This window comes from Schistocerca nitens, chromosome 2, assembly GCF_023898315.1.
Source record: "Schistocerca nitens isolate TAMUIC-IGC-003100 chromosome 2, iqSchNite1.1, whole genome shotgun sequence".
NCBI classification, from domain to species: domain Eukaryota; kingdom Metazoa; phylum Arthropoda; class Insecta; order Orthoptera; family Acrididae; genus Schistocerca; species Schistocerca nitens.
In genome coordinates this window covers 528,473-545,684 of record NC_064615.1, presented here as the reverse complement: position 1 = coordinate 545,684, position 17,212 = coordinate 528,473, and the positions used below count along the sequence as shown (strand labels likewise).

The window sequence follows — 17,212 nt, the reverse complement described above, 5'->3', positions numbered from 1 at the left end:
ATCCAATCCAAAGCCCACAACCGTCTCCATCTCCTTAAACTCCTCTCTGAGGGGACATGGGGGTTGAACCCCTCTACCATCCTCCACACCTACAAATCCTTAATCCACCCCATCCTCTCTTATGCCAGTCTGGCCTGGATAGCCGACCCCCCCCCCCCCCAAATTCTATAAGTCCCTCTAAACCCTTGACCACCATGCACTCCACCTCTCCTTCTGTACATGTCTCCTGTCCTCCACATGGATCTTTCATGATCTGATTCTTTTCCCCCGTCTGCTCCTTTTCCTCAAACATAACTGAGTCCTCTACACCTCCCACCATCCTGATACCCCCCATCCCCTAGTTGCTTCTCTCCTCTCTAACCCCTGCTCACTGCTGCCCCTCCACTGTTGTGTCCCTCCTACACTCCACCTCTATACCCTTCATCACCTCTCCCACAGCTTTTGTCAACTGCACCTCTCTCCCTCCATTTATCCCTTCTATCATCTCTGATCCTCACCTCCCACTCTCTCCCTCTGTCCTTTTCCTGGGCTCCCTCTGGCCCCCTTCCAGCCTGTTTCCTTTCCCAGCTTACCCTCTCTTTGACTCCTTTCTCTCCCCCGAGTCCTTTGCTTTCCCCTCCCCTACCTTCCCGACTCCTTCTCATATACGAAGTGTTGAGTGCTATCGACAATGGATTCAAAATGATTCCGTATTTATAGGCTTCCAGAAGGATTTTGACACCATACTTAACAAGTGGCATGTAATAAAATTGCGTCCTTATGAAAAATCTTCTGAGCTATGCGTCCGGATTCGTGATTTGCTGTCACAGAGGTCACAGTCGTAGTAACTGACGGAAAGTTATCGAGCAAAACAGAAGTGATTTCTCGCATTCTCCAAGTTAGTGATATAGGCCCCTTGCTCTTCCTTATCTATATAAACGATTTAGAAGACAATCTGAGCAGGCGTCTTAGGTCGTCTGCAGATAATGCTGTCGTTTATCAACTAGCATAGTTATCAGAAGATGCAAAACAATTGCAAAATGATTCAGATATCTGCGTGGTGCGAAAGTTGGCAATTGATCCTAAATGCCGGTCGGTGTGGCCGTGTGGTTCTAGGCGCTTCAGTCTGGAACCGCGGGACCGCTACGGTCGCAGGTTTGAATCCTGCCTCGGGCATGGATGTGTGTGATGTCCTTAGGTTAGTTAGGCTTAAGTAGTTCTAAGTTCTAGGGGACTGATGACCTCAGATGTTACGTCCCATAGTGCTCAGAGCCATTTGAACCATTTTTTTATCCTAAATAACGAAAAGTGTGAGGTCATTCACAGAAGTGCTAAAAGGAATCCGATAAACTTCGATTACATGAATAATCAGTCAAATGTAAAGGCAGTAAATTCAAGTAAATAACTAGGAACTACAATTACGAACAACTTAAATTGGAAAGAACACATAGAAAATGTCCTGAGAAAGACAAACCAAAGACTGTGTTTTATTGGCAGAACACTTAGAAGACGCAACAGATGTACTAAAGAGACTGCCTACACTTCGCTTGTCCGTCTTCTTTTGGAGTACTGCTGCGTGGCGTGGGATCCTTACCAGATTGTATAAACGGAGCACTTCGAGAAAGTTCAAAGAAGTGCAGTACGTTTTGTATGATCGAGGAACAGGGGACAGAGTCTCACGGCCAAGATATGGGATTTATGGTGGAAATCGGTAAAAGAATAGCATTTTTCGTTGCAGCGGGATCTTCTCATGAAATTTCAATCACCAGCTTTCTCTCTCAACACGAAAATATTTTGTTGACGCCGACATAGATAGTGAGAAACTACCATCATAATAAAATTAGTCAGAGGTGGCACGGAAATATATAGGTTTTCTTTTTCTCCGTGCGCAATTCGCGAGTGGAATAACAGAGAATTAGTGTGAAGTTGGTCCGATGAAGCCTCTGCCAGGTACTTAAGTATCTTTTGCAGAGTAGCCTTGCAAATGTAGATGTAGGTTACTCGTTGCAGGTGATCTGGAACTTAGTATGATTTCTTGCACACCTGCAGTTCATTCGCAGTGGGAGCTCTGTGCTGCATTATCGGAATTGCTGCCAATGTTCCGTGAGGATTACACAGTTACGCACATTCTTCTGTCAGTGTTGACATTTTCTCCCTATCACCTCCCACGAAGGTACCACTTTCTTCTTCAGTGTGGGTAAATTTGCCGACCGTACCAGCTTACAGTTCTCTATATTTAACTCTATTGAAATCTTCCATCTCCAGCACAACTACGTTGGTTGTCAGTGCATCTCATGATAGCTCTACCTCTAATGAACCAAAATGATCCACGGTGACGGGCGCTACCTGACTTCTGTCAGCTTCTTGCACATACGATAAACTACGGCGCACACAACACTGTGCTTCGTCCAGTTCCTCGTTCTCTGCTAAAGATTCAACTACACACAAATCTAGACTGGCAGATCTCCTGCAGCGTCTAACCAGACTAGTTTCCCTGTACCCTGCGGCATGAGATCTCGCTAGTCGGTTCTAAGGGACGTAGCATACAGCTTAGGTTGCCTCCTCTGGTCTACGGGCGTGCCTCGTGGCACTTCAGTGTTCTCGGCATTACTACATATATGGGACAATGTACCGTCCAGCTCTACTATGCACCGTTTTGTATCGACTTTAGTGTTGTGTTTGCTCGGAAAATCCAGGAATGACATCGTAGCTGCTGCCAATTCAAGGAAGCATTTCGATACAAACCTAGAAATGTTTCTGTGCAAATCAGAAGTTCAGTAATCCCGAAGTGAGTAAACGAACGTTGCCTCTACCTAAGCTACTGAGCTGACAAAGAGGCGGGTCCAAGTTTCTTATGCCAAATACACTATGACATTCCACGAATACCTGCGACGCTGTATCTAATAAAACGTTACATGCTCTGCCTCTTAGAAATCCGACCGTACAACAATCCGCCATTGCTTTCGCACATGGGTCTCCTGTGCTTACGTCTGCTGTAAACGACTCTCAGTAGCAGCGCCTCTCCAGTTTGCGTACAACGCCGGAGTGCAAATTCCATCCTGCGCATCAGCAAACCTCTTCTGACACTCCTGCTGTGAATGTTCCACCCGTTTGTCCTTCTCACACTGAGGCTTCCTGCAGTTACACCAAATGTGACCAGGCTGGCCACACTGACAATACGACAGCTATTTTTTTCATCTTGTGAACGGTCGCAAAATGGAAACCACAGTGAAAATCAAAAATATTTTACTTGTGACGTTCGCCTGCACGTTCCAGCTACTTGCACAGCCGACGCTCCGACGTTAGTTTTGCGCAGTAGCCTAGTGACCTCTGAACTCCGCCGACCCCTGCGCCGGTCTGCAGCTCTTTGCTGAGCCAAAATGCCGTCCTCATGGCCAGCACTTCATCTGAGCGAAGAGATGAAAATCAGAGGGAACCAATTTCGAAACTGTATTGTGGGTATTCAAACACTTTACATCGAGAACGCTGCAGAAGTGTCTTCGTTACCCCTGCAGTATGCGGCTGAGAACTGCACGAAAATTACGTTATGTGGGCTGCGTGAAATCAGGCGAAACACCTGAACAGGAATTCATATTGGATGGCAGACACTACTCAGTGCAACAGAATTAAAGGATCACTTCTGAAAACCTCATAATTGTCTTCCATTGGATGCATAAGTTTAAAATTTGGCTCATAGTTGCGTACAGCCTCCCCCTGTAATGACACTGGAACTCGGCGATCCTTCAAACAGCACACACGAAAAAAAGCGTCACAGTCCAGAAGTTCATGGTGCTGTAACGGTGATGTCACATTGCCACCAAATTTCGCCACAGTTCTACTCAATGGAGTCCTGGGCGTGTCACACGATGGTAAAGGATTCAGATCCCTCTATCGTCCTCCTGCTGCCCTTCACACTGCGAGCAGTCGTTTTCAACAGCGAAATGTCTGGGAATCAACGCCCCAAGGGAAAGCTTGGTTTCAGTGATGCACTTTGTGGCAACACCTGAGGCCTTTTAGTGTCGATTCTGAGCAGGCGTCAGAAGAAGGGCTTAAACGTGGGTAAGACGGGATGTAGGTACATTTTCATAGTGTGATACGTCCACGGTGGTGTTTGGCAGAGTTGTGGTAGAATTAGGTGCCAATGTGACGTCATCAACCGACCTTACAATTCACATGAACTTCCGAACTGTGATCTTTCTCGCATGTACCGACATCTTGCTGTTTGAAGCACCCTCGAGCCCGAAGGTCTCGGGGCACCGAGCTTTCGTCACTGGACCCGCATTCGGGAAGACGAGGTTCAAACTCGTTTACCGTCATCCTGAGTTAGGTTTCCCGTGATTTCCGTAAATCGCTTCAGGCAAATGCCGGGATGGTTCCTTTGAAAGAGCACGGCCGACTTCCTTTCCCGTTCATCCTTACCCCGATAGGACCGATGATCTCGCTATTTCATCCCCTCCCAAAAATCAGCCAACCAACAACGAAGCTTCCTCACCCTTACAGAGGAATATCGTAGGAAGCTTTGAGCTAAGTTTCGAACTTGTGCCTCGGAACTGGAGACAGTTACTGGATTTTGAAAAAGTGATCCTTTGATTTTGTTGCGCAGTGCATTTTCTAGCCATCATTACCTGCTCATTGTCCTCTCAAAACTGTAAAGTGCGATGTGACGTCGTAAACGGGTATACAACAGACACTTCTCAACCAACTGCGCGAAGTTTAACCGGATATTCCCTGCGGTTTTACTTTCACATCCAAATGGAAGTGGAACCAAAAGTGGCCCCCGTATGTGACTTCAGTATTAAAGATTGCGCTCCTTTCTCTATTCCTGCCACAGCCGTTGCAGTTCCCAGGGCTTCACTTAACGACTTCAGTAACTCTGCTCATAACTTACGAGGAAGTTAAACTGGCAAAACCCTCAAGAAGACGTCTAAAGTCCTTCGTTCTGCCTACTGTATAATGGCTTTGTTGGCTTTGTCTTTGTAAGTCTACAGGTGTTAATATTCTATTTCCTAATCCTGTGTTGTCAAACTGGAAACAGTCTGGAGAGTGGTTCACCGACCCCCTGCCCGTACGTACCACATCCGAATGACGGCATCAGTAATAGATAACTTGACGCCTCGGAGGTAGCTTTGCGTTTTGCTAATTTTGCCCGTAAAATTTTGTATGGTTTTCTCATTCCTCTGAGCTATATCACTCAGCAGATCCTCATAGTAACCAGAAGCAGCTGTCTCTCAATAGCGCTTCAGTAACTCCTCCTGCAAATCCTGCAAGGAGCGAATATTCTGCAACTTTTCGTGGCACATAAAATATGCCCTTGGATCCCCTGTCAATTTCAAGCGAGCCATATTCAACAATTGCTCATTATTCTATCTCCAGAATTTCGCAGCCGTGTCTACATTATCCACAAAACGTCTTTCCACGATTTACCAGAAAAGGAGTATCTTCTGTGACGGTACAAGAATCTACGGCATACTAGTGTTGGGGCTGTTCTCTCCTCCTCTTGGAACTTTCTAGTTCCCTAACTAGATAACCAACTAACTAATTAACTAACTAAATAGTCTGCGCTCACTGGAGCGACTTGACCGAGTAAGTGCTGGATTGCCTCCTGAGCCAATGCCTTCTCGCCTTCAGTACCTGATGGCACCTTCCTCACTTTCTCTTACTACTAGAAACCAGTAAAAACATACGTAAAATGTCGCTCACCTCCCAGACGGAACAGGAATCGTATGACTCCACAAGCCCATACATCGTTTACAATCTGCACTTACTTGCATATCTCTGCTGAAGGCAGTCGTTGAAATACTGTCGCTGCTACATCTACCATTGTTATTCTGTGTCACTGTTTGACATCTAATGCAATTTCCAACAGCTCTTCTGATACCAAATGTCGGGGTAAGAGGTTCTCTAGTGGATAGGTAAGGGCAAACATAGTGTAGGGCAGAAGTTGATTTACAGTATATCAAAAGTATCCAGACACCCCCAAAAACATACGCTTTTCATATTAGGTGCATTGTGCTACCACATACTGCCAGGTACTCCATATCAGCGACCTCAGTAGTCATTAGACATCGTGAGAGAGCAGTATGGGGCGCTCCACGGAACTCACAGACTTCGAACATGGTCAGGTGATTGGGTGTCACTTGTGTCACATGTCTGTACGCGAGATTTCCACACTCCTAAACATCCCTAGTTCCACTGTTTCCGATGTGATAGTGAAGAGGAAACATGAAGGGACACGTACAGCACAAAAGCGTGTAGGCCGACTTCGTCTGTTGACTGCAGAGACCGCCGACAGTTGAAGGGGGTCGTTATATGTAATAATTAGACATGTATGCAGGCCATCTCACAGGAATTCCAAACTTCATCAGGATCCACTGCAAGTGCTATGACAGTTAGGTGAGAAAACTTGGATTTCATGGTCGGGTGGCTGCTTATAAGCCACAAATCACGCCAGTAAACGCCAAACGACGACGCTTGGTGTAAGGAGCGTAAACATTGGACGACTGAACAGTGGGAAAACGTTGTGTGGCGAATCACGGAACACAATGTGGCGATCCGATGGCAGGCTGTGGGTATGCGAATACCCGGTGACCGTCACCTGTCAGCGTGTGTAGTGCCAACAGTAAAATTCGGAGGCGGTGGTGTTAAGGTGTAGTCGTGTTTTTCATGGTGGAGGCATGCACCCCTTGTTGTTTTGTGTGACACTATTACAGCACAGGCCTACACTGATGTTTTAAGCACCTTCTTGCTTCCCACTGTTGAAGAGCAATTCGGGGATGGCGATTGCATCTCTCAACACGATCGAGCACCTGTTCATAATGTACGGCCTGTGGCGGATTCGTTACACAACAAACATTTTACGAACATTCGTGTAACGGACTGGCCTGCACAGAGTCCTGACCTGAATCCTATAAAACACCTTTGGGATGTTTCGGAACGCCACTTCGTGCCAGGCCTCACCGACTGACATCAATATCTCTCCTCAGTGCAGCACTCCGTGTAGAATGGAATGCCATTCCCCAAGAAACTTTCCAGCACCTAATTGAACGTATGCTTGCGAGAGTGGAAGCTGTCATCAAGGCTAAGGGTGGGCCAACACCATATAGAATTCCAGCATTAGCGATGGAGGGCGCCACGAACTTGTAAGTCATTTTCAGGCAGGTGTCCGGCTACTTTTGATCATATAGTGTATCAGTAATGGTTGGTTCAAATAGCTCTGAGCACCATGGGACTTAACATCTGAGGTCATCAGTCCGCTAGAACTTAGAACTACTTAAACCTAACTAACCTAAGGACATCACACACATCCATGGCCGAGGCAGGATTCGAACCTGCGACCGTAGCGGTCGCGCGGTTCCAGACTGAAGCGCCTAGAACCGCTCGGCCACTCCGGCCGGCGTATCAGTAATGCCTGTGGTCTTCGACTGAGCGGTTATTACGGGGTACGCAAGTTGGTAGTGTGGCGAAATACTGCTCTAGAAGACTACTGTACGCTGAGCTATTACGGCAGCAAACGCTACAGTACATTTAACTGAAAAATTATTACATACGACTTTTACTTCCTTTCTTCATATAGCTATAATAATTTTTTGTATTATCTTAACCTACAATTTCATTCCACACTTTCAATACAGACCTAGAATTCAATCGCAACTCACAGTGTCCATCAAATTACAGATATTAGGGGTGCACGTTGCTGATTTGGTCTATTATTGTGTTGCAGTTTCTTCTGGAGAAGAACAGGTACTGACACTGGAGATGAAGGACCTTTTCACACGCGTGACCAATGATGTGATTGCGACGACGGCGTTTGGAGTAAAGGTGGACTCCTTGGCAGAGCCTAAAAACACATTCTACACAATGGGCCGTGAGCTGACAACCATCAAACCAGCAGTCGTAATGGGATACACGTTAGCTCCGAAGCTTATGCGGGTGAGTTATACACCTTGTGCTATTATTATTGTACCCGTGTACAATTATTTGTACCCCTCGTCATTTTATTGATTTATTTATTTTTGCATGCGGCAGTTATTGGGTGCAAAATTCATTGACGCGAAGATAGTGGAGTTCTTCAGAACCATGTTGACCGAGACTATTAAAACGCGAGAGGAGCAGGGGATCGTGCGCCACGACATGATCCACCTCATGATGCAGGCCCGCCGCGGAGAACTGGCGCCAGAGGAAGGGGAGGGTAGCGGCGCCACAGACGGCAAAAGACGACGTGAGTAGACCGTTCCAGTGTCCTCGTCGCCGTCTTCTTACGCAACTTGATTGCCCTTTACGAAACATGCCGCCTCTTTCGAAACTGATTCAAGCGTGGTTGGATCACACAAAGGCTACTTGAAACTAGTGGCAACAGCACACACGTTACTCTGAACCTGAGCGTTTGACTAATATTTTTTGAGTGCATTGATTCAGAAAAATGTAATCACTTATTCAAATGTCTCGCAAATCATCGCGCCCACTTCTGTCATAACTGTGTGAAACTAGTTAACTCATGCACTATGTATAAATGATTTGTTTGTGTGGTTCACTACGTGCTGGCCATATAAAGATTACCAAGTGCCGTAATGACCTCAGTGTGGTAACAGAAATGATCGCCCTTCACACTACTCAGATAATTAGTGAAAGATTCTAAACTCAATCTAACAACTAAACCTGTAGTACTGCACCAGTAAACCACCGATTCTTTAAAGATAATAAATCCCACGTTTAAAACGGCTTCAACGTCTGATTAGACGTATTAGACGTTAAGCATTTAAGCGGGAAAAAGCTTAGAAAATGTTTCAAATCATGTTTAACGTTTGTCGGAAGCTCTTAAGTGCTCCCACTGTGAACAGTGGATGAAAATACTGTGTGTAATTTGCTCTCCATTTTAAGCAAAATCAAGTTTTTCACGCACCTCAATGATTATAATGTCATATCTGCTGAACTAAGTTCCTTATAATAATATAATTTTGCAATGTCATTCATTGGTGTGTTTAAATCATGTCTCCATAGTGTCTTGCAAATACAATTAGCTGTAAAGAAGTAATGAACTAAAACGTCATGCCTGATGTTGACTTTTTACTGTGCGCCATTTTAAGCAGAATCTAGTTTTTCAAGCATATGAATGTCTATGACGTCATATCTCCTGAACTACATGTTGTACAGTTAGAAAATAAGCAATAAACTAAAACATCGTGATGCCGAAGTTTTGCTGCACTCCATTTTAAGTAAACGCTAGTTTCTCACTCATCTGAATGTTCGTGACGTCGTATCTTCTGAACTGTTCGTTGAAACGTGATATAATTTTGCAGGTACATTCAGTAGCATACATCGACACCGTTTACAAATGGGTGGTGCGAATAGAGATAATAGTAAAACGTGATGTAATTATAACGTCATGCTTGATGCTGAAGGTTTACTGCAATAAAAGAAGAAAATGTAGTAAGAGGTAATGTTTTTCTCTTCATCGTTCCTGGGGCGTACAAGCGAGAAAAAGTTTCATAAAGGTTTGAAATTATGTTTAAAGTTCGTTGGAAGACCCTAAGGCTGTTTTTCTCAAGCGTTAGATAGATATATTCAGTGTAACTTGTGGTACTGATCTCCGCTGCCTCATAACATGTACACAGTTTCTAACTGTGACATTTCTCTTAAACCATTAACATAAGATTGTATCTCTTAATGAGCAGATTATGACAGAATTTTAAATTTTTACGCGAAATGTGGAAATCTGAAACAGAGGCAGTGAACCATGAACCATGAGCTGTGAATCAGGTTAGGTAGTAATACAGGAGCTTCACATAATCGTCACGAATAGTGGTAACGAGTCGTACTTAAATACAGCAGAATGCTAGAACATATCCTGAGTCTCCAACTTTATGACGTACGTGGAACAAAGTAACCTTCTCCATGGAGATAACCATGGATTTCCAGAAGGCTGATCTTAAGGAACTCAGATTGGGCTCTTCGTACATGGTAAGCTTAGTGCAAAAGGAAACCAGATTGGACCGGTGTTTCTTGACTTTTAGTAAACTAACAAACTGTGTTTTTTTTTGAATCATCAGTCTTCCGGATGGTTTGATGCGGCCGCCGCGAATTCCTCTCCTGTGCCAACCTCTTCATCTCAGGGTAGCACTTGCAACTTACGTCCTCAATTATTTGCTGGATGCATTCTGATCTCTGTCTTCCTATACAGGCTTTGCCCTCTATAGCTCCCTCTAGCACCATGGAATCATTCCCTAATGGATTAATAGATCTCCTATCATCCTGTACCTCTTCCTTTTCAGAGTTTTTCACATATTCCTTTCGTCTCCGATTCTGCGCAGAACCTCCGCATTTCTTACCTCATCAGTCCACGTAATTTTCAACATTTGTCAGTGGCATCATATCTTAAATCCTTCGATTCTCTTTCTCCCATAGTCCATGTTTCACTACCATACAATGCTATGGTCCAAACGTACATTTTGAGAAATTTCTTCCTCAAATAGAGGCCTATATTTGATAACAGTAGACTTCTCTTGGCCAGGAATGCCCTTTTTGCCAGTGCTAATTTGCTTCTGATGTCCTCAATGCTGCGACCGTCATTGGTTGTTTTGCTATCTACTTCGTGACCTTCGATCCTGATGTTAAGTTTCTCGCTGTTCCCATTTCTGCTACTTCTCATTATTTTCTTCTTTCTTCGATTTACTCTCAATCCATGTTCTGTGCTCATTAGAGTGTTCAATTCATTTAGGAGATCATGTCATTCTTCTTCACTTTCACTCTGGATAGCAATGTCATCAGCGAATCGTGTCATTTATATCCTTTTTAATTACATTCCTGAACCTTTCTTTTATTTCCATCATTGCTTCTTCGATGTACAAACTGAACAGGAGGAACGGAAGACTACATCCCTGTTTTATATCTTTTTAATCCGAACACTTCGTCCATTCTTATTATTCCTTCTTGGCCCTTGTACATATTATACATTTCCCGCCTCTCCCTATAAATTACCCCTATTTTTCTCAGAATTTCAAACATCTTGCGCCATTTAGATTGTCGAACGCTTTTTCCAGGTCGACAAATCCTATGAAGGTGTCTCGATTTTTCTTTAGTCTTGCTTCCATTATCAACCGCAACGTCATAATGGCCTCTCTGGTGCCTTTACCCTTCCTAAAGCTAAACTGATTAGCTAACACATGCACAATTTTCTTTTCCATTCTTCTGTTTACTATTCTTGTAAGTAACTTTGATGCATTAGCTGTTAAGCTGATTGTGCGACAATTCTCGCACATTTCAGCTCTTGCAGTCTTCGAAATTGTGTGGATGATATTTTTCCGAAAGTCGGTTTACTGGCTGAAAATTATTTCAGAACTCAATTAGTATTTCTCCTCGCTCATTCCTTGTCACAAGCCCATATTTCCCTGTAACATTTTCTTCTCGTCCTACCCCTACAACTGACTATTAGACTTTCATCTCCCTTTACGTACTGTACTACCCTTTCAATATCCTCATCTACGTTCTCTATCTCTTCACCTTCAGCTTGCGACGTCGGCACGTGTACTTGAACTATCATTGTCGGTGTTGGTTTGCGTTCGAATCTGAAGAGAACAACCCTCTCACTAACTATTCACAATAACATACTCCCTGCCCTACCTTCCTATTCATAACGAGTCCTACTGCTCCTGTCATACCATTTTCTGTTGATGTTGATGTTACCCCACACTCATCTTACCATAACTCCTTGTTTCCTTTCAATTTCATTTCAATGACCCCTACTCTATCAAGATTCAACCTCTGCATTGGTAAATCAATATTTTTTTCATGGTCATCTTCCCCTTGCCAGTCCCCTCACGGAGATCCTAGTGAGGGACTATTCTGGAACCTTTTGCCATACGATCATGACACATTTTCAATTGTGTTCTTATGGGACATCTAACCAGGTTGGTGACTGGATCGACACAACACTTTATGCTGGATAAACAGAATTTCTAAATTCATTGGAAGGCAGTGGCAACAAAACGACTATTCACGTTGGTGTTTAAAATGTATGAGTTTGGCAATATACCACTTGACTTTCGGAAAATCATCATATACACAGTTTCGAATGTTACAAAACAGTTCATGCATCCTAGTTGCTGGCAAGAATAATAATCAGAAGAATCGAGAAGAAAATTGAGGATTTGTTAGATGACGACAAGTTTGGCTTTAGAAACGGTAAAGACACCAAAGAGACCGCTCTAGCGCTGCGGTTGATGATGCATGCAAGACTACAGAAAAACAAAGACACAGCCATAGGTTTTGACGTCCTCAGTAAAGCTTTCGACAGTGTCGAATGGTGCGTGATGTTCGAAATTCTAAAATAAGTACCAATAAGCTACAGGGAATGACGGGCACTGTATAACGTGTAAAACAACCAAGAGGGAATAATAGGAGTGGAAGACCAAGAACAAAGTGCTCGGATTAAAAAGGGTCTAAGACAGATCTGTGCAATGAGGCAAATAAAAGTTCAAGAGTGGAGCTATAATTCAAGGTGAAGAATTGCCACTGACAAGATTCGCCGATGACAACCTCAGAGACGTGAAGAAGACTTACAGGATCTGCTGAATGAAATGAACTGTCTAATGAGTACAGAATATAGACGGAGAGTATTTCGACGAAATATGAAAGTAATAATAATCAGCAGAAATGAAAGGAGCGAGAAACCTAACTTCTGGACTGTGATCACGAAGCAGATGAAGTTAAAGAATTCTGCTACCTAGGCAGCTAAATAACCCACGACGTACAGAGCACGAAGGACATCAAAGGCAGACTAGCACTGCCAAAAATGGCATTTCTGGTCAATAGAAGTCCACTAGTATCCAACACAGACCTTCATTTGAGGAAGAACTTTCTAAGAATTTAGGTTTGGTGCACAGCACTGTATGGTAGTGAAACATAGACTGTGGGAAAAACTACATTATTGAGAATGGAAAACTGTACTCCCAGTATCTGCGATGGCTGTACCTTTACCTCATCACGGAGGAAGCGTTCTGCCTCCAGCATTTTGATCGTGTTTATTGAAGGTGAGCCATAGCTCAATGGTGGATGTGAGTCTGGTGTCCCAGCAGTCTACTGAGTGAGCTACGACGTCTGGTACAGTAGTACGACGTGGTACACCTTCCTCTGTACTTTCCGATGCACTTCACAATGTGACAGTGTTACTAGCTCCTCGTTTCATGCACGTGTTTTCAAAATGCAACGGATCTGAATTTACCACATAGATCTGAGTGAGCAATCACTTGCCAATCTCGAAGTGCGCCTTTCTTTCCTCACACAGCATACTGAAAACAGTAAGCAGAGCCGTTTAAGATATTCAGCTCACAGTATCCTGCGCTCATCCTTTCTCCTCATTGCAGATCTCACTGATGACGATATCACGGCGCAGGCGATCATATTTTTCTTCGGCGGCTTCGACACCGTGTCGACACTGCTGACCTTCTGCAGCTACCTGCTGGCCACGCACCAGGACGTGCAGCAGCGGCTGCAGCGGGAGGTGGACGAGCTGATGCAGAAGAGCGGGGGGCAGCCCGGCTACGAGCAGGTCCTGGGCTGCCAATACCTCGACATGGTGCTCTCTGGTGAGTCCCACATCAATGGAGTTAATATAGATTACAGCACAAGGTGGCAACTTACTGCTTTTAATTGTAACAGACCAGTAGAAACTTCCGTTTTGTATGATACCGACAACTTGCAGGAACTGGCTTTTTTCTGAACAGCCACTTCACACATAATTCTCTAACTTAATCAAAACAAACCTCGGGAGAAGGACATAGATTTTATGTCATATTTTTTCATAATTTTTACGCTATTTGCTCATATTCACCAGCATTTCGGTTGGATGTATTCTAACCTCCAACTCATCTATTAATGTGATTACAATGATAATATTCTTTTCTATCAACTGAGATACGTACGTTTTTTAAATGGTCCAATTTAGTTTTATTAACGGCGTTTGACAGCTCTCGAAAGTACGAGTTCACTGATATAACGCTTACTACGTTTCCGTTGAAACTACTTTCAAAACAAATTTGAGAAATCCGCTGTAACTGAGAGGCAAAGCGGGTGGAATCTGATATTGTAGTGTAAACACCAACAAATAGGGTCTCATGCATGGCTCCTTCGTTGAGTTTGGTCTGACAATTATTTGGATGCATGAATTTGTAGTAGTATGTAATGAAATGATCACATAGCCCCTGAGTCACAGGTAATGTAAGATGTTCACTGCCAGGACACTGGAGAAATGAAGTCAGTTAACGAAGGATATTTTTTGCAAAACATGTGATCTATCCTGGAATGTTGCTCAAGCGTGTGAGACTCATACCAATAGAGTCCTACTTTTTTATTTATTTATTCACTTATTTTCTGAGTCATCAGTCTTCGGACTGGTTTGATGCTGTCCGCCAAGAATTCCTCTCCTGTGCCAACTTCTTTATCTCAGAGTAGCACTTGCAACCTACATCCTCAGTTACTACTTAGTCGACGTATTCCACTCCCTGTCTCCCTCTGCAGTTTCACTCTAGTACCATGGAAGTTATTCTCTCATGTCGTAACAGACGTCTACATCTACATCTACATCTACATTTATACTCCGCAAGCCACCCAACGGTGTGTGGCGGAGGGCACTTTACGTGCCACTGTCATTACCTCCCTTTCCTGTTCCAGTCGCGTATGGTTCGCGGGAAGAACGACTGTCTGAAAGCCTCCGTGCACGCTCTAATCTCTCAAATTTTACATTTGTGATCTCCTCGGGAGGTATAAGTAGGGGGAAGCAATATATTCGATACCTCATCCAGAAACGCACCCTCTCGAAACCTGGCGAGCAAGCTACACCGCGATGCAGAGCGCCTCTCTTGCAGAGTCTGCCACTTGAGTTTGTTAAACATCTCCGTAACGCTATCACCGTTACGAAATAACCCTGTGACGAAACGCGCCGCTCTTCTTTGGATCTTCTCTATCTCCTCCGTCAACCCGATCTGGTACGGATCCCACACTGATGAGCAATACTCAAGTATAGGTCGAACGAGTGTTTTGTAAGCCACCTCCTTTGTTGATGGACTACATTTTCTAAGGACTCTCCCAATGAATCTCAACCTGGTACCCGCCTTACCAACAATTAATTTTATATGATCATTCCACTTCAAATCGTTCCGCACGCATACTTCCAGATATTTTACAGAAGTAACTGCTACCAGTGTTTGTTCCGCTATCATATAATCATACAATAAAGGATCCTTCTTTCTATGTATTCGCAATACATTACATTTGTCTATGTTAAGGGTCAGTTGCCACTCCCTGCACCAAATGCCTATCCGCTGCAGATCTTCCTGCATTTCGCTACAATTTTCTAATGCTGCAACTTCTCTGTATACTACAGCATCATCCCATTAGCATTCGTCTGTAGCTCCGCTTGTCAAATGGTTCGATTCTCTATTTCGGTTTTCCCACCGTCTATGTTTGATTACCATATAATGCTGTACTATAAACGTACACTCTCAGAAATTTTTTCCTCGGATTCAGGCCTTTGTTTGATTTTAGTAGACTTCTCCCGGTCGGAATGCCTTTTTTCCAGTGCTAGTGTGCTTTTGTTGTCCTCCTTGCCCCGTCTATCATGGATTATTTTGTTGCCTAGCTTACAGAATTCCTTAATTTAATCTACTTCGTGCCCATCAATCCTGATTTTACGTTTTTCGCTGTTCTCATGTTTGCAACTTCTCATTACTATCGCCTTTCTTCGTTTTAGTCTCAGGCCATATTATGAACTCATTAGACCACACATTCCATTCAACAGAATTTGTGATTCTTCTTCCTTCACTGCGGATAGCAATGTCATCTGCAAATCTTGTCATTGATATCATTTCACCTTAGATTTTAAAACCACTCTTGAACCTATATTTTATTCCGTCATTGCTCCTTCGATGTATACATTTGAAGGTAGAATTGAAAGACTCAATGCCTGCTGTACACCCTTTTTAAATCGAGTTCTTCGTTCTTGGTCTTTCAATCTTATTGTTCCAACTTGGTGTTTGTAAGTATTGTACAGTCCCGTCATTCCCTATAGCTTCAGTTTTGCTTCCATTACCAAACGCAAAGTTAGAACTGCCTCTCTGGTGCCTTTGCCTTTAAGCCAAACTGAAAGTCATCTGACAGTTGCTTTATTTTCATTTCCATTCTTTTGTATACTGAACACATGAGCCGTTAATCTTGTGGCGCGATACTTTTCACACTTATCTGCTCTGACTTTCTTCGCAATGTAGATATTTTCCCGAAAGTCAGATGGCATGTCGCCAGCCTCATAGATTTTACACACCAATTTGAACAACAGTTTGGTTGCTGCTTCCTCTATCGATTTTATGTTATCTATTTCTATTTATCATTTGATCTTAAGCCTTAAACGTCATTCGAATTCTGTCTCTGTTATTGCATCCCCTACCTCTTCCACAGCGACACCAACATCTAACAGCACGTAATGAGGTGCTCCGCCTCATACAGGCCTTCAGTGTACTGCTCCCACCTGTTCACTCTCTCCTTTGCGTTCGACAGTGAGATATCTATTGCCGTACTGATATCGCCATCCTTGCTTTCAATGTCACCGAGGCTTGTATAGACTTTCCTGTATCTAAGTCCTACACCGAACATATAAAAAGAAGAGAGTACGAATATTATCGGGTTTGTTCGGTACACGCGCAAGCATAACGTAACTGCTGGAAAATCTGAAATGGCGGACGCTCGAATATGGAACCCAACTATCCCACGAAAGCCTCTTTATAACATTCTGAGAACCAGTATTAAGTACTGATGAGTTTGGGAACGTTCTACAGGCTCCTACGTACAGTTAAAATTCATGGTGAACCTTCAGCTGTCCTTTGTTTCGCACAATGCGCTTCGGTACTAGTTTAGGTCAAATGACCGTTGTCAGGCACAAGCTGGCATGAACTGCCGGAGGCTGTTTTGAGCCCACTGTAATTGCGGTATAACTTTCCAGCCGTTCGTGCCAGCTTGTGCCTGATGATGCTCATTTGACCGAAACTAGTGGTGACGCGCATTGTACAAAATAAAGGACAGCTGAAGGTTCACCACGAATTTTAGCAAGTGTTCGGCGGTTGAATATCCCCACTTGCTACCATACATACATCATACGTGAAGCACTCAAGGTATCGTGGGTACAAGATTAATTACGATACGCACTGCAGAAGTGAGGTTGAGATTCTCCCAGTGCTCCATACGCGAACGC

General features: G+C 43.8%; 1 protein-coding gene across 2 annotated transcripts in view; it reads left to right on the top strand.

The window, feature by feature from the left end:
• LOC126235658 (cytochrome P450 9e2-like) overlaps window positions 1-17,212 on the top strand; it is a 233,938-nt gene that overhangs the window by 202,896 nt on the left and 13,830 nt on the right. Inside the window, exon 7 of one of the 2 annotated variants that reach the window (XM_049944377.1) lies at window positions 13,475-13,559. The exons of the other annotated variant lie outside the window; for it this stretch is intronic. Coding sequence (XP_049800334.1) covers window positions 13,475-13,559 — 85 coding nt within the window. The remainder of the gene's footprint in view (window positions 1-13,474; window positions 13,560-17,212) is intronic. 2 annotated transcript variants of the gene reach the window in all.